At 25.0% G+C, this 17,942-nt stretch overlaps 1 protein-coding gene across 1 annotated transcript; it reads left to right on the forward strand.

Annotated features, from left to right (window-relative positions):
* The first annotated feature begins 501 nt into the window (after window positions 1–501).
* LOC122506214 lies at window positions 502–13,073 on the forward strand. The gene is made up of 5 exons (XM_043618280.1): window positions 502–658; window positions 4,372–4,952; window positions 7,071–7,237; window positions 7,384–7,570; window positions 11,428–13,073. Exons 1-5 carry the CDS (start codon window positions 622–624, stop codon window positions 11,614–11,616), a joined length of 1,161 nt encoding a protein of 386 aa, XP_043474215.1. The 5' UTR covers window positions 502–621; the 3' UTR covers window positions 11,617–13,073.
* The last annotated feature ends 4,869 nt before the right edge of the window (window positions 13,074–17,942 follow it).

Consider the following 17,942-nt stretch of genomic DNA (forward strand, 5'->3'; position numbering starts at 1 on the left):
TCTCCCAATTTCGGGCAGTTATTGCAAAATCGGAGAAAATACAAGATATCCTGAATATTCTATTTTTCATTTGCGCGCAAGAAGTAAAAGATTTATTTAGATTTACAACGACAGGAAGTAAAATAGGAAAAAGTTAAACAAATGCGCGATACATAAAATTGACACCAGAGGGCACCACCTAATGGGCCCATCTAATTTTCTCATTTTACTTCCTGACGTCGTGTATTATATTGGATTTTCAATTTCTTGTGCACAAATGAAAGAACAGAATTTCAGGATAACTGGTATTTTTCCCTATTTTGCAATAATTGTCCAAATTGGTAGCAAAATCCTTTTGAAATTATGTTTACGTTCAAGCAGCCATTTTTAAAAGGCGACCACTGTTTGAAATTGCGCAACACCTACTACCGCTACTACCTTTATGTTCCCAGTTTGCTGTGTACTAGCCTTAACTTAAGCATGAAATGAATTCATATTGTGGGTCCACCCTAACTTTGTTCTGTTTATAGATGTGCTCTTTTATGTTCATTTATGTTTTGAAGTGCAGAAATTCGTCTCCATCATCTTTCATATCTGATATTATTATTAGTATATAAAAGTTTTTACTTAAAATACAGTGCAATGTCGGACATTGACGCAAAAGTCAATATGTCTCTTGGTAAGTGACAAAATTTTAATCCCTTAAAGTGTTGAAAATTAAACACAGAATAATAGAACTCCAAAGTATATTGAATGCATACCAATATGGCGATAATATGGCATTTTTTATTTTTCAAACAAAAATATTATTCTTCGCATAACAAAATTTTCTCCAAAATAACGCTGTTCCAGCAATTAAAACTGAATTCAGTATATTAATAATATAGATTAATAATATTATAATTGGAAAAGAAAATCATTTAGAAATTAGTTTTAAAAAACTACATTTATTATGATTTTTTTGAGAAAATGTAGCTCTGTGAAAATCTACATTTACATGAATAGAATGAAGTTTACAGTTTAAATTGAAGTAAATTCTTTTATTCGTCAACCTGATCACATCTTCGTCACTAACGCCTGACTTTATAAATCAAGGACATTCTCATCTCGGGTTTAGAAAACTCCTCTTTTTCATTACAGTGTAATTTTTAAATGGCATGCACGTCAATTACTGATACAGTTGAGGTTATAAGACTATTGTCTTTATAATTGTTACAATCGTGTTTATTATCAATAAAATGCAGCCAAACGGAATTCTCGACATTTGCTGCACTAATAATGATAAATAATATTATGAGTGCAAGTACTGAGACGCATGGCTTATACAATTTTATTTCAATGAACTAACATTTAATCAAAACAAGGGCAAAAAATATTTCTTTCTCGCCGTCTTGTTGGATGAAATCTTTTGCGGTTCTAACGGGTAAAAATTCCCTTTATTAAAGAGGTATCAAAACATCTTTAAAACTGGAATTATATGTTCATCTCAAGGACATTTTTTGCTTTTCTTATCTAATACACATCGTAACTGTCCAAGTTTTTATATACAAATTAGATTTTTGACACAGTTCACACTATTTTATCTTTTTTAACACATTTTTTAAAAAAGGAAAAAAACTTCTTTCATCTTCAAAAATAAATTTCTCAGAAAAAGAGTTTTTTTTAAATTTAAACGATTTATAATTTTTTATAATTTTAAACATAACGATTAATTAATTTTAAAAAATTCAAGTAAATTGTGACTTTTATATAAGATATAAAATGTTTTATTTTAATAAAAAAAAGTAGAAATTAAAATTTGTTTAAATTTAGAAACAGATTTTATATATAGATTTAGGGTACGATTTAAGCTTTCTACAGATTTATTAATAGGTTTCAATGCAAGGAATACAGGCCTCGGATATTACAACTTTTTTTACTTATTTTAAAAAATTGTGACTTTTTTTACTTTTCTTCCAAATATTGCAACAAAATATTTTTAGTATAAAATGCAACTTACTTTTATTTTTACAAACTAAAAAGTAACTTGAATCTTTCAAAAGTTATTTTTGAAAAATTTTTTTACGGTAATTGAATTTTTTAAATACACCTCTAATTACAAAATTTTTAAATAATTCAATTTTGTAAAATTTAATAGAAAATAATTTATTTTTTTATTCCAGTACTTTATTAACATTTTTGAAAATCAACTTTGAATATTAATTGCAAATTTTGAAAATAATTAACTTCTCAAAAATTTTAATAAAAAATCTTCAAATGCAAAATTTAATAATTGAAAATTAGTTTCTAAAAATTATATAAGAAATATTTTTGAAAAAAGTAATTCTTCGAATTTTTTCATTCAAATTTTCGTAAACTCAATTATTTTCAATATTTTCAATTAGGCACATTTCCGAAAATTCAAATACCTATATACAAAAAATAATATTAAAATTTTTTAGAATAATTATTTACATTTTTGAGAAAACGATCATGTTGGAAATTTTTAATTAAGATTCTCTAAAGGGTCAATTTTTCTTAAAAATATTATACCTTAATAACTTTAAAGAAAAACATAGACGGTAACAATTATTATAAAAAATTGTAATTGAATTTTGAAAGGGTTATAGTTGTAATTTTATTAGAAGTTATTAAATTTCAGAAGGTTTTAAGTTAAAATTTCTTAAATTTTATTTGCCGTTGAAAAGTAAATAAAAAGTATTTAAATATTTAATATATAGTTATTTATTTAATATATATAGCCGAAACGTTGTACATCTAATGAAATAGTGTTTCATTTATTACTCTTCTGATAATCGATTAAAAGAATATCAACAATATTTAAATATTTATTTAACAAAATTATTCAAGTTTTGAATAATTGAAGTACACCGATATTTTGAATTATATCAAAAAAATAATTTAAATATTCTACAAAATTATTTTTAAGGTACTTTTTGTGGGGAATTCAATAGTCATAAAATAAAATCGGTCAGAAAATATTTTGACCCTTTTTGAATTTTTATTTTTCTTAAAAATTGGTAGATTTTAAAGTCCATGCGTAATTTTGTAGAAAAGATGTTTTTGAATCTATAAAAAAATTGCCAAATGAAAACATTGATTTTTACAACTTTGGAAGGATTTTTAAAAAAAAATTATTTTTTAACTGAAAATGCTAGAAAATACAATTATTATCCAATTTTTTTATTTGAAAATTTATTTCTTTATTTTTCTTGAACTAATTTCAGATCATAATTTTTATAATATATAAAAAAAATACAAAAAAATGTTAATAAAATTATGATCAGAAATTAGAAAAATAAACAAATGAATTTCCAAATAAAAAAATTATATATAATAATAATCGAGATAATCTATAAGTGAAGTAAGAAAATTTAACCCAAATTTCAAAAACTCAATAAAGAGGTATACAGTTGCAATTTTTAAAAATAATTAATTATTTTTGTATTTAAATAATTGAATTCTCGTAGTTTAATTCTGATAATTGATTTAAAAAAGAATTGTATAGTTAAAACGTTAGAAAATAAATAGAAATGTTAAAGTAGGTAGGATTTTTTAGAAATAATTAAATTTCAAAAAGTTTTTAAATTGAAATCTTTGAAATTCTAATTGCTGTAAAAGTATAATAATATTTAAATATAAAAATTATTAATTTGTTGGCTTTCTTAAAAATTTTGAATAATTTTGTTAAAAAATTCCAAAATATAAATAAATTTTGGAAGACTTGCAATTTAAACTTTCATAAAAAATTTTTTAAATAGTTTTACATTGAAAGTATTTTGAAATTTTAAGAAAATAAAGAAAAATAAGTATTTAAATATTTATTTTACAAAAATGAATGAAATTTGAAAGATTTAATTTAATTTGGAAATTCTGAATAGAATTAAGTTTTTGAAAAATAGTAATTAAAATTTTGTGAAGATATACTTGAATTGCCGAAAATAATTTTACAAAAATTGAAACAATTGGAAATTTTGTAAACTTTTAAAATCAGTTTTAAATTTTAAAGAATTTTATTTTTTTTATCTTTAAAAATTATCTATAAATGTAATTGTATTTTTGAAAATACAATTAAAAAAAATAACGGTCAATTATTTTTTAAAATTTTGACTGAAATTTTTTTAAAATCAATTCCTCTCAGAATTCAACTATGAAAATTGAATTATTTAAATAGAATAATTAAATTCTGATAGGAATTGATATAAAAACATTTCAGTTAAAATTTTAGAAAATAATGGGCCGTTATTTTTTTTTTTTTTTGCTTGTGTATAAAAACCTCACTTGTACCTTAAAAATGATATGCAACTATGTTCAAGTTGTATTGTAATAGTTGATGAAATTGAAATTCTAGATTATTTGTTTGCTATAAAAATTCACGTTTCTTCTTTTCAGATGAGATCATAAAGTTGGACAAGAAGAAAAAAAAGAGTGGCGTAGCCAGTGTAAAAGGAGGAGTGAAGAAATCTCGCGGTTTGAAACCAGGAATCCAGGGCGGCAATCAAAGACCGAAAAAACAAAATCAATCTCAATTTAAAAAAATCATGTCGTGGAGACAGGGAACCACGAAGCTTCGTGGAGGTTTTGTGAGAAAAAGATACAACAAAAAAGGTGGAATCGTTAGAAGTCGCAGTAGCTTAAATTTGAATCGGAATTTCAAAACATATACCAGAGAAGCATTTTCTGTGAACCGAGGATTTGGGCCCAAGAGAAGAGCTGTAGGCAACAGACTTGCATTGAATCGCAACAAGAGTCAAATAAATCCATCTTTTGGACACGGCGGATTTTTCATCAATCGAAGTACTCTTAAAGGCAATTCCAATAGTATGTCTAATTTAAGAGATCCTAATTCGGTTTACAATAGATTGGGATATCAAAGTCCAGCACAAATTGCTTATCGCAACAGAGTCAAAAGGGCTAAACAACTTCTACTGCAGCGACAAAATCAGAGAATGAATTTACAAAACGCAATCGGGGTATGTTTACTAAAATTTTCAGTATCATTTTTTCATATTTATGATATGATACTGAGAGGCAACGAAAAGTAAAGAGAACAGTTTTTCTAAAACGTATTTTCTAATTTTTCATTTTTCAAAATTTTTTTTTTCTAATGAAGATGATTTTCTTATTTTCTTTCTTCTAATAAAGGTAGTTTTCAAAAAAAAAATTTCCTAACAATATTCAGTTTCTGTAATGACGATCACAATAAGTATATGATTAAAAAATAAAATTTACGAAAATTTAATTCTTTAAAAAAAATACTTGAGATTTCATTAAAAATTATAATAAGAAATAGAATTTATGCAAATTTTTTAACAAAATTTAAAAATAATTTAGTTAAAAATCGTAATTAATAAATGGAAATTATAGAGATTTTACAAATTAGAACAAAAGTGATACGAAATTTCTAAAAATTAATTTTTAAATTCTAAATAGAACGTGACATTAAAATAAGTAAAATTCTGTTTCTCATAGAAAATAAATTTAAAAAAACCGTATTTTACATTAATATCAATTCGTTGAATTTAAAAAAATTTCAATTAAAAATTCTGAATGAGTTAGTTTTTTGAAACATTTTTATTCACATTTTTTTGAAAATCCTTTTTTTTATGAAGGTATATTTTAATGAACAATTTTCAAATTATTCGAAATTTCATGAAATTGTCTTGCAAACTTTCTAAAAACTAATTGAATTTAAAATAGTTTAGGACAACTGATAAATTATTTAATGAATAATTTTACTTAAATATTTAAAAATTAATTGAAATTTAAAAGAGTTGCGTTTACAATTTTCATAAATAGATGAACTTCAAAATGTTTAAATTTTAAATTTTAGAAAATTTCAATTTTTAATGAATTTAATTAGAAATTTTAAAGAACTCAGTTTTTTGAAAAATTTTAATAATTCAAATTCTTGTGAAATTAGTTACATTTTTTAATATATACATATATTTAATTAATTATTAACAATAATTAAGTTATAGAAGAATTTTAATTAAAAACTCTAAATTTCAATTATTTAAAGAACATTTTGATAAAATTCTACGCAAACATTCAATTGAGGACTCGGATCGAAGAACCGACGCTTCGCAATGTTCTGTGCGTTTACAAGCGTCGGTTCTTCGATCCGAGCCCTCAATTATTTTCATGAATAATACAATTTTTGACAGGGATTCAATTATTTTCATAAATAATAAAAATTTCACAAGAATTCAATATTATTTAAAAAAGAATTGGCATAAACTTTTTCGAAGAAATTCAATTATTTAAAATTTTTTAATAAAATTCTTCGCAACAATTCAATTACTTTCATAAATAATAAAACTCATCGCAGAATTCCAATTATTTTTTATATACAAATTTAATTGAATTTCTCGTAAAATGTCATTATTCTTAAAGATTTTATTACAATTCGTCGAAAGAATTCAATTATTTAAAAATCTGTTGCTAAAATTCTTTATAAGAATTCAATTTCTAAAAATATTAAATTTTTCAATAAATTATTTATTTTTGTATTTAAATAATTTAATTCTCGTAGAATTTTCTAATAAACATTGATTTAAAAATGAACTTTAGTAAAAATATTGTAGATAATAATTAAATATTAAAAGCTTTATAGTGTAGATTTTTAGAAATAATTGAATTTTGAAATGGTTTCAAATTCAAATCTTTAAAAATTTGAATTTTTTATACTTTTAACTAACAATTCTGTAGAATTAATTTGTTTTGAAAAAGTTGAATTTGATTTTTTTTTTGAAATTATTTAAAGTTTTTATTTTCTAATATTAAATTGATGAATTTCGGAATAATTGAAATTTTGTAAAATTGAATTCTTATGAAATATGGATTTGATAATTCTCATAGTACTTTTTAAAAAATTATGAACAATAATTGATGTAAAGAAAAATTTTAGTTAAAAATTCTAGAAATTAATAATTGAATTGAAACGATGAAAATAATTTTGAAAATATACTATTCTTACGACAAAATTAATTCTCAAGACATAAAATTTTAGAAATTACAAATGTTCTGATTAAAATTCTTGTTTAATATTTGAAATTGAATTAAACTACATAAGCAACTGTATGTTCTAGATGGCAGGAGGTGTGAAATCTTTGAGATCTCTTCAACAAAGAGCGTTAGAGCGCCGACAACAAATTTTAACGTCCCAAAATCGATTTAACATTGGTGGACTAAGATCAGATCAGATAGTACGAGCACAAAGGCGACAGCAGTATGAACAAAAACTGTTAAGACTTAAGTATGCTAAGTATTCATTTCTTCGTTCATTTTTATTTAAGGGGACTTTCTGGTCAAGGATTTAAAAAAAATCGATTTTGTTGTCCTTTATATTTGTTATTTTTTCGAAAGTACAAATTTTTTTAAGAAGATTTTGTAATTTTCCAGTTCTACTCAGATGAACGCCAATTCAAACGTGAATTTCACTTGTACGTTGGGTTCTCCATTTTCTCATGAAATCGGACAGCAACCTTTAAGTCTATCTCAAAGACAAAACAGTGAAAATATTGGTAACCCTCATCAATTATCAAGAGGAAGATCAACTTTTCGGCAGAGTATGCAAAATCTGAATGTGGTGAGTTGAAAATATTTGCAAATTTTTGAAACATTATCAGGGTTGCCACAGGTCAAGCAAGCAAGGAAATTTAGGAAAAAGTCAGGAATTTTTATTAAAAGTACTGAAAAAAATTAAATTTTCAGAATTCATAAGAAAATTCTGAATTTTGGTGTTTTTTTTGTTTGCCTATTTTCTAATAAACTAGGTATTTTCAAATAAGTAATAAAATTTTTCCTAGAAATTCAATTATGTTAAAAAATGTTTAAGAATTCTCGTCAAAATTTAAATTATCTTCATAAATAATAAAATTCTTTACCAAAATCCAATTATTTTCAAAAACTTTAATGAAATTCTTTGCAAAATTTCAATTATTTCTAAAATTTTCCTCAATTTAATGATTTTTCATATCTACTATTTTAAGGGTTCATACCACTTTACACGCTTGAAAATGAAGCTATTTTCTAGAATTTTTTTTACGATTCCTATGGATTATATTAATCTGCATTTTTTTAGTTCAATAAATACACTCTTTAACTTTATAAAAAACCTTATTTTATGTAAAAAATATTATTTGTTTATTTAAAATTTAACAATAATTTTAGACCTGCTAAAAATACCGATGCCAGCTGCGGGATTGATTTCTTAGGTTAGAAAAATCTAAAACACAAAATTCAAATTGATTTATCTTCAGTAGAACTGTGCCTATCGCCCGAACTAGAGTTTTTAATTTTTATGCAAAAATAACAAAATGTCGGCAATTAAAAATTTTTTTTTCGAAAATTAAGGTTTTTTTGGCAGTTTTTCGGTTTAAAAAAATAGTAAAAATTAATATTTTTAAATAATTCTAGTTCCGGCGATACCCACCCATGTGACGAAGATTTTCGTAAAAAAATTTTGAGAATCGGTTCAGTAGTTTCCGAGAAAAACATCACGCAGCATGAAAAAATGTGGTTTTGAGAAAAACGCATTTAAAGTTGGTGTTGTATACTTACATAGCCGTGTACGCGCTCAAATAGTATTGAAAAAAATATATTTTGACTGCTGGGATCTTTCTAAAAATTTTACACCACATTTTTGACATATTTTACTTTCGAAATCCATAATAAAAAAATTTTTGCTTTTTTGAAGATGACAAAGTGGTATGAACCCTTAATCAAATTTTCCAAAAGAATTCAATTATTTAAACGAAAATTTTGATAAAATTCTAGGCAAACATTTAACTATTTTCATAAATAATAAAATTTTTTACAGGGATTCAATTATTTTCATAAATTATAAAACTCATCGCAGAATTTTAATTATTTTTAATACAATTTTTAAATCGAATTCCTCGTGAAATGGAATTATTCTTAAAAATTTTATTCAGGGTTGACACAAAAATTTGATTTTGTTTTCCCTGACTTTTCCCTGATTTCTAGACAGAACTTTGATTTTTTCCCTGACCCTAAAAAATATTTTAATCGAATCTAAAAATAATCAGATACACAAAAAAATGTTTGTAATACATTTATTTTTTAATATTTTTAATTGTAAAATTATTCGGAGCATTAAAAGTTTTTTTTAATAAATATTTAATCATTAATATTATTTTTCCACATAAATTAAGATTTTAAAAAATTTCAATTTTCAAATTCTTTGTAATTTAATAATTTATAAGAATTGTTACTGTAATTTCCCCAAAATTATTTTCAAAATTTCAATTCAATTTTTTTCTAGAACTTCTAATAAAAATTCTACTCCAATTCAATTATTTTTAATAATTTTTCAGAAAGTTCCTAAATTATTTATTAAACAAAAAATGTTCACCTAAAAATTTTTTAAATCCACCTAGTTTAAAATTAAATTTTATGAAGTTTCAATAATTTGAAAATTTTTCTTAAATATAAATATTCAAAACTTCAACTAATTTAAAAAAACGTATAATAAAAATGTTTCAAAAAACTATAATATAACTTCTGGAGATTTTATAATTCAAATTTTGCGTTAATTTTATGAAGTTTTTTCTATTTTAAAAGATAACATTTTTGATAACTTTTTATATTAATTTTTATATTACTTGTATTTTTTGTAACTTTTTATAATTCTGAACTTTAAACAATTTAATTTTTGGATAGAATTTTATTTAAATTTTGAAAATAATTAAATTATTTAATTTCTTTCGAGAAACTTGATTGAAATTGCACTGAGAATTGAAAATAATAATTGAATTGTCTTGAAGAATTTTTTTAAAGTTAAATTTTTAAAAATTTTATATCTGTAAAGTTCATAATTCAGAAATTGAATATTTTTCCAGTACTTTTAATAATATTCCCTGACTTTTCTCTTAATTTCCTGATTCTTAATTCCTGACCTGTGGCAATCCTGTTATTAAAATTCGTCGAAAAAATTCAATTTATTTAAAAATTTGTTGATAAAATTTGTTGATAAAATTCTTTGTGAGAATTAAATTTGAAGAAGCATTCAATTATTTAATAAATTGTTTATTTTTTTATTTAAATAATTGAATTTTCTAATAAACATTGAATTAAAACTGAATTTTAGTAAAAAAAATATTGTAGATAATAATGAAATATTAAAAGCTTCATTGTGTAAATTTTTAGAAATAATTGAATTTTGAAATGGTTTCAAATTAAAATCTTTGAAAATTTGAATTTTTCATACTTTTAACTAACAGTTCTGTTGAATTAATTCTTTTGAAAAAGTTTAATTGAATTTTTTTTAATTATTTAAAGATTTTATTTTCTGATGTGGGTGATTCTCCGCGTAGCGCACAATTTGGATTTTACTCTTTTTGAAATTTTTTTTTCAAATTAAGTAAAAGTCGATATAGAATTTTAAAGTTCAATATTCGAGAACGAAATATTTGTGGTGGGCCAGACAAAATAATTATAATTTTCTTTTTTACAATAAACACCCATGTTAAATTGATTACACCATGACGCTCTGATTCGACCATGACGCACAAGAAAAACTAAATTTTTAAGCAAATTATTATCGATTTCAGAAATTCTTTTTTTCCACGTCTTTTGCTTTCACTTACTTTATACTATACTAAACTTGTTTTGAGGTAAAATTTAAATAATTATTCATTTTATTGCAAATATATTATGATTCGACCATGACGATTCTGTGATTCCCTATGCAACTTTCATGCTTGTAACACATATAAAACAGAAAAATAAATTTTTTTTTAATTTCTTTTTTAGTACTTTACTTAGGAGAGTTTATTAATGTTAAGTAATTTTTCGATTTGATTTTTTATGTAAATTAGGCAATTTTACAAAGTAATTAGACCATGACGCGAAAACGGGGGACAAGAAATATCTACAAAAATATTAAAAAATAAATTTTTTTTCCACAAGTGTTTTGTTTTTTTCAATTCTACTAATTTAGACAATAAGAAAATGTCAATATTCATTATATTTATTATTATATTTTACTAAAAAAATAACATTTTATATATGAAATGGTAGTGGGGACTGATTACACCATGACGTTTTGGCACCTTAAAACAGATTTTTAAGTAAAATTATAAACTTTTAAATGAAAACGACTATAGACTTTTATTTGTTATCATGGAAATAAGTTATCCACGTTGAATTTATTAGAATATATGAAACTGATTTCTTAAAAAACATGAGGGACATTAAATTGTGCGCTACGCGGAGAATCACCCAGACACCCATGTATATTTAATTGAAGAATTTGCGAATAATCGAAATTTCGTAAAGTTGAATTGTAAACAAATTGATTTGAAGATTTTTAAAGGACTTGGTAAAAAATGATTAAAAATAATAGATTTAAAGAAGAATTTTAGTAGAGAGCATCGAAGACTTTTAACCTGATAAAGTGTGTAATATTCATCATGTTTACAGCTTGGTCGAAATCAATCCTTCACTCAACAAAGGCGATCCAGATCCCGCTCAAGATCCCGCAATCGCAGCATACTGAGTTTGGAGTCGTCTCTAAACATGGATGACAGAAGTTTTAGTGAAGTCATGTACAGCCTATCTGGAAATCTTGGCGTAACTGGCAGAACCCTCAATGATCGATTCAGTTTTTAAGTTATTATTTTTTTTACAGAATTTTGAATTAATATTTTTAGAGACTGTTAAAGTTACGAAAATATTTTTAAAAAAGTGAATTAATTTTCAGTTTTGTCTTTGTAGTATTTAAAACTAAATATATATACAATGGCAGTTTTTCCTGTTACTATTTCTCACACTAATTTTATAAAACATTTCAGTTCAGAAATTTAGAGCTTTAGACAGTAACTTAGAATTCATACTTTGGTTTGTGGCAAACCAAAAACTCTATTGAATGTTAGGCGTAAAGAAGTACAATTCTCAGAAGAATTTTGTCTCTAATCTAATGTAAAGTAGAAGGTTAAATCTTAAATTAAGCTGCACTACTACGAAAATGTCGATTTTTCATCGATTCAACGCTAAATGTGTTTTTTCACTCACATGCAAATCTCTCAAGGTTGCGAAAATTCTTTCTTTAAATGTAAAAAAATAGAAAAGTAAATATTTCACGTATATTACAACCAAACAACCTACATTTGTATACTAGGAATACTTTGTATAATATTTATATATTATAATTCTTTTATTAATATAAAGCTAACACTCAATAAATCGGAATTTATTCAATTCCACAAAAAGCTATTGAAACATTGAAGAACAGACGTTTTAATATTTTTTAACATTTTATGAATTAAAGTCAGGCCTACAGAATTTTTGAATTACAGAAAATTCGATATTCTTCAGTTTTAAATTATACAGGAAATTTTTTTTAAATATATGTTATTATTTTTTTAAACAAAAAATATTTACCTTCATGTTTTGTTTTTTAGTTAAATAGTAAATATTTTCTTAAGTTTATCTTTTAATTAATGAAACATGTAAGACTATTTAGCAACAACTTTTTCCATTTTCGAATTAAAATTTTTTTAAATAGAACGTATAGCTTTCTAGAGATTCAATTTGTTGAGATTTAACAAAATCGTTGTTAACGAAACTTGGAAGTAATAAGATTAAGAAATAAACAATTTATTACAAATCTTTTTTTACAGTGCAGCATAACAATGTAAAAGTACAATTCTTTTCTTACATTATTTCTAAGAACTTTAAAACTTTAAGTTATGTGTAATATATTATACGCTTGTCACTTATAAATATATAATAAATATTTTTGTGGACATTATATGATTTTCAAATTTCAAACATTAACATAAGAACGTTTAAACGATAAAAAAAAGTCAGCTTTCTAGTTTTGAGAAATTATATGTTTAATAAAAAAATGCGTTTTTCTAAATTGAGTTTTTACTATATTAACATTATAACAGATTAGTCTGTCAACTAGTCGGAACTGAGACTATGAAAGCGTCTAATGACTGAATAGTAGTAAGGTTGATGTACCAGTGGTTTACTAATTAAAATTCTTTTTTTTCTAATTTTTTTTTAAAGATGAACTTTAGGTGTTTTTTACATAAAAAAATAAAGAAGTCTTCATTGTCGCATATTTTCTAATTTTATTTCGTGATACTTATCCGAACACCTCCCTTTAAACGTAACGTTAAACATGCGGTCCAAGTTGTGAAATGTAAACAAACCATACACTAAAATCGTAATTTTTTGGCATGTCTCATTTCCGTAAAAATTAACATTTTTACACTTTCTTTAAGAAAATTGTAAAATAAAGTGTCAAAGTTGGTAACTACACCTTATTTGACTAAAAAGTAATAAGAAGCAAGTATTTAAATATTAAAATAAAAAGACCACTAAAAAAGCACTTTTGACAAGAGCAAAAATTAAACTGTTTGAGTATAACAGACGCACGAACCATGAGAAAGATCCAGAGAGCGATTGGACAATCACAAGAGGGAAAGGGTCACTTGGGAAGGTCCCAAGTGCGACCGTCCTATCGGTGACTAGGACATTCTCACGGACCGTGTCTTTAACCCATTAATGCCCATGAGCACAGAAACGCAGATATAAACAAAGTAACTATTGGAACCCCTGGCATGAGATCTAAGAATAATTTTTGACATTAAAAATTTTGATAGAAATTTTTTTTAAACAATTTGTTATAAACAAATGAAGAAAAACTGATTTTTAGTAGAATGTTTTGCGTAGAATCGAATGGAGATATTAGTTTCTTATGAACATGAATTTTTCTTCATTTGTTTATAACAAATTGACCGCATCTGGCTTGTTTGGAAATTTCAAAAGTCCAAATTACGAAAACAATATCGATGAGTCGATATTGACAGACGTCCCTGTGCCCAATGGGTAAGCAATATTGGTACTAACAAATTTTAGTAAACAGAAGATAAAGTTCGCTCAAAAAAATTTTTTCATCTTCTGCTAGATTATCGGCTGTGGTTCTACTTTTTATGAATTGTGAGATAAATTAATTTTGATGATTCAGATAATTATTGGAATTGTTCTAGCAAAAGTTTGGAACCAGTAAACAATTTTAGTACTAGCAACTGTTAGTAAGCAGAAGATAAAGTTTGCTCAAAGAATAATTTTTCATCTTCTGTTGACCTGGAAAATCCTGGAAAAAGCCTGGAACTTTATATTTATCATTTTGTGGCAACCATGTATTGAAATATACTCAAAATACACCAAAGAAGAATAAATTAAATTTTGTAACTTTAGATTCATTTTATTATTTACAGTGTAAATTTACAAAAGTAAAATGATGAAAATTTTCTTTTTTTTGAGTTTCCTTAATCTTTAGTGAAAATACGGTTTTTTAACAAGTGACTGCTTTTTAAATAGTCCCCTGGTAAAATTATTTTTTTTTATTTTGTTCTGTCATTGAAGAATAAATCTTTATTATAAAAACCGAGAATGAGAATATCGTTCGGAGTCGATCGATATTTCAGTACGATCTATATATAAAACAAAACGTCGAGATTTCATGAAATTAGCGAAAGTCAATTTTCGACCAAAACTAATACTTTCTCATATGATGAGAATGTAAAAACAAATGAATGAACGATATTTATTTTTTTAACATTTTTTGAAAACGATCAGTATATGAAGTGAAATAATTGAAAATCTCGTATCGTTATGCATCACTATAAAAATTATCAAAATTTTCATGTTTAATCTACTGTAACTCTCTCAATTTTCATTGAATTTTATTCTATGACCGATGGATCGACCCAGGCAGAAAAGTTGAAGGTGTTCAGCACTGACGATCGGCATGATACCGGCGGGACGCATGATTATTCCCCAAATGTCATTTTTCCGAACTGTACTTTTGCGAATAGTCATTTTTGCGAAAGGAGGCATTTCACGTCAGAAATATCACGATTTGCAAAGGGTCTGCCGATTTTCACAAAACTTCGTGGGATTATAGTTCTGTATAAGAGACTTCTTTCCCCCAAATTTTTTCAAAAAAAATTCAAAATTGTTGAAGATACGCCATTTTGAATTTTAATATTAATTTTGTAAAATTTTTAATATCTTGGAATATTGTTTATGGATTTTTATGAAATTTACACATTTTTCAGGTAAAAGTATGTACTTTAAAATGCAAATAAAGTTAATAAAGAAAAATTAATTTTTAAATAAAAAAATTGAAAACTAATACTTTCTCATGTGATGAGAATGTAAAAATTTTTTAAAACAATTTTTTGTTTACTTACTCCTCTCTGAGAAAAATTTTATTAACATATTTAGATTCCTTATGAATTCATCTTTAATTTCATAAAAAAAAATTGATGGAGACTCAACTGGTTCCGGAGATATTAAAGTTTTTGTAAAAAAAAGCGTCGCTGCGCCATAGCACCATACTGCACAAGTACCGTAGTACGTTACCATAGCCGTGCATTGCCGCTGCAACTAGACCTATTTTTTACAAAAACTTCAATATCTCCCGAACCAGTTGAGTCTCCATCAATTTTTTTTATGAAATTAAAGGTGAATTCATGAGGAATCCAAATATGTTAATAACATTTTTCTCAGAGAGGAGTAAATAAACAAAAAATTGTTTAAAAAAGTTTTTTTTATTTTTTTATTTAAAAATTAATTTTTCTTTATTAACTTTATTTGCATTTTAAAGTAAATACTTTTACCTGAAAAATGTGTAAATTTCATAAAAATCCATAAACAATATTCCGAGATATTAAAAATTTTACAAAATTAATATTAAAATTCAAAATGGCGTATCTTCAACAATTTTGAATTTTTTTTGAAAAAATTTGTGGGAAAGAAGTCTCTTATACATATAGAACTATAATCCCACGAAGTTTTGCGAAAATCGGCAGACCCTTTGCAAATCGTGATATTTCTGACGTGAAATAACTCAAAAGCCATTTTTGTGAAATGTCATTTTTACGAATAGTCATTTTTGCGATTAATAATTTTTGCGAAAAGTCATTTTTACGAATTTTAATTTTTGTGAATTGTCATTTTTGCGAATCGCCATTTTTACGAATTGTGACTTTTGCGAATCGACATTTTTACGAAATGTCATTTTTGCGAATAGCCATTTTTGCGAAAAGTAATTTTTACGAATTGTCGTTTTTGCGAATTGTCATTTTTGCGAAAAGCTATTTTTGCGAATCGCCATTTTTACGAATTGTCGCACTTTTGCGAATCGATATTTTTGCGAAAAATACAATAGTGAATCTATATATACCTAGAAATTTACAATTGTATTTTTCGCAAAAATGACTTTTCGCAAAAATGACAATTTATAAAAATGTCGATTCGCAAAAGTGACAATTCGTAAAAATGGCGATTCGTAAAAATGTCGATTCGCAAAAGTGACAATTCGTAAAAATGGCGATTCGTAAAAATGTCGATTCGCAAAAATGAAAATTCGTAAAAATGACTTTTCGCAAAAATTACTATATTGTAAAAATGGCTTTTCGCAAAAATGACTATTCGTAAAAATGACATTTCGCAAAAATGGCTTTTCGCAAAAATGACTATTCGCAAAAATGGCTTTTCGCAAAAATGACATTTCGGAAAAATGACATTTGGGGAATAATCATGCGTCCAGGTACCGGCCAGGTGGTAAATATGGATATGTATCGGTACTGGCAACTATAGTACCGAGCCGGTTGATGAAAAAGGCCAAAAATAATTAAGCTATAAATCCGTTAAAAAGAACAATAAAAATGTTAAGTTTTAAGCATTTTATTTTTTTAGTACATGTAATAAGGGTAGTTTCTTACCAAAGGGTGGGGACCGATTAAAAAGTATAAAGTAGTTTTTGAAAAGCCCAATAATAATTAATCTAAATCCCTTAAATAGGAAAATAAAAATGTAAAATTTTAAGAATTTTCGTTCTTTAGTAGATTTGATAAGGGTTGTTTTTATTCATAAAAAGGTGGAGCCCAAAGTCTATTTTGGAATAGAAAGGAACTAATATCTTTTGCATAAATTCTGCGTTCAATTTAAGGATATAGAAATGCAGAAGTAATTTTCGGGAATAAATTATTAGAATAAAATAAAGCTGTGCAAAATAATTCGAACCGAACTGTTCGAATTTTTTCGCCCACCGACATTCGAACTAGCCCAGTTCGGATGTCGAACATTCGACATTCGAGTTACTACAAAATTCGAACCGAACCGAGTTGTGTTCGGTTTTAGTACGCTAAAATGTCGAATTCTAAAATTCGACATTTCAGTCGCTCAGTTCGAATGTCGAATATTCGACATTCGACATTTCGGCGCCCCAAAACCGAACTAAACTCGGTTCGGTTCGAATTTTGCACAGCTCTAGAATAAAATAATTTTAAATTTTGAAGAATATATGAAAAAATTTTAATTTTTTTCTATATTAGGAATGCTTTCTAAATCTAAGTATAAGTTTTTTTTAATAATGAAAGAGTGCGAATTCATTTACTATATACCTGAATTATTAACAGTTCCAGCTAATTTTTAATTTAAAAAAACTACTAATTAATGTATTTTTTAACTATTTCAAATTAGTAAGGTGACCATCCACCCCATCCACCTTATTCTATATACAATAAGAATTCTGACAGTAATTCATTATTAGAATTAAATGCTTGAAACATAAATTTCTATTTAAGAATTAGTGGATTTCATTAAATATATGTGCTTATTAATAAGGTGATTAATAAGTGATTTTGAAAATTTTTTTCTTGAAAAAATTCCACATTTTTTTCCACTTACAACTTTTTTGTCGGGTCATCTAAAAAAATTTGTGGTTTTGCAAATATTTTCCTAAGAACATAATGATTCTATTGAAATTTGGCAAAAATGTTTTTCTTCGTTTTCGAAATAGTAATTATAAAAATTTTTAAATAAGACTTGAGTTATAATATTGACAACTCCGATTTTTTTGAAACTTATGGTATATATTATGACATATATATACCAAGTTTCAATATTCGATG

The sequence above is a fragment of the Leptopilina heterotoma genome, unplaced genomic scaffold, assembly GCF_015476425.1.
Source record: "Leptopilina heterotoma isolate Lh14 unplaced genomic scaffold, ASM1547642v1 Lhet_113, whole genome shotgun sequence".
NCBI classification, from domain to species: domain Eukaryota; kingdom Metazoa; phylum Arthropoda; class Insecta; order Hymenoptera; family Figitidae; genus Leptopilina; species Leptopilina heterotoma.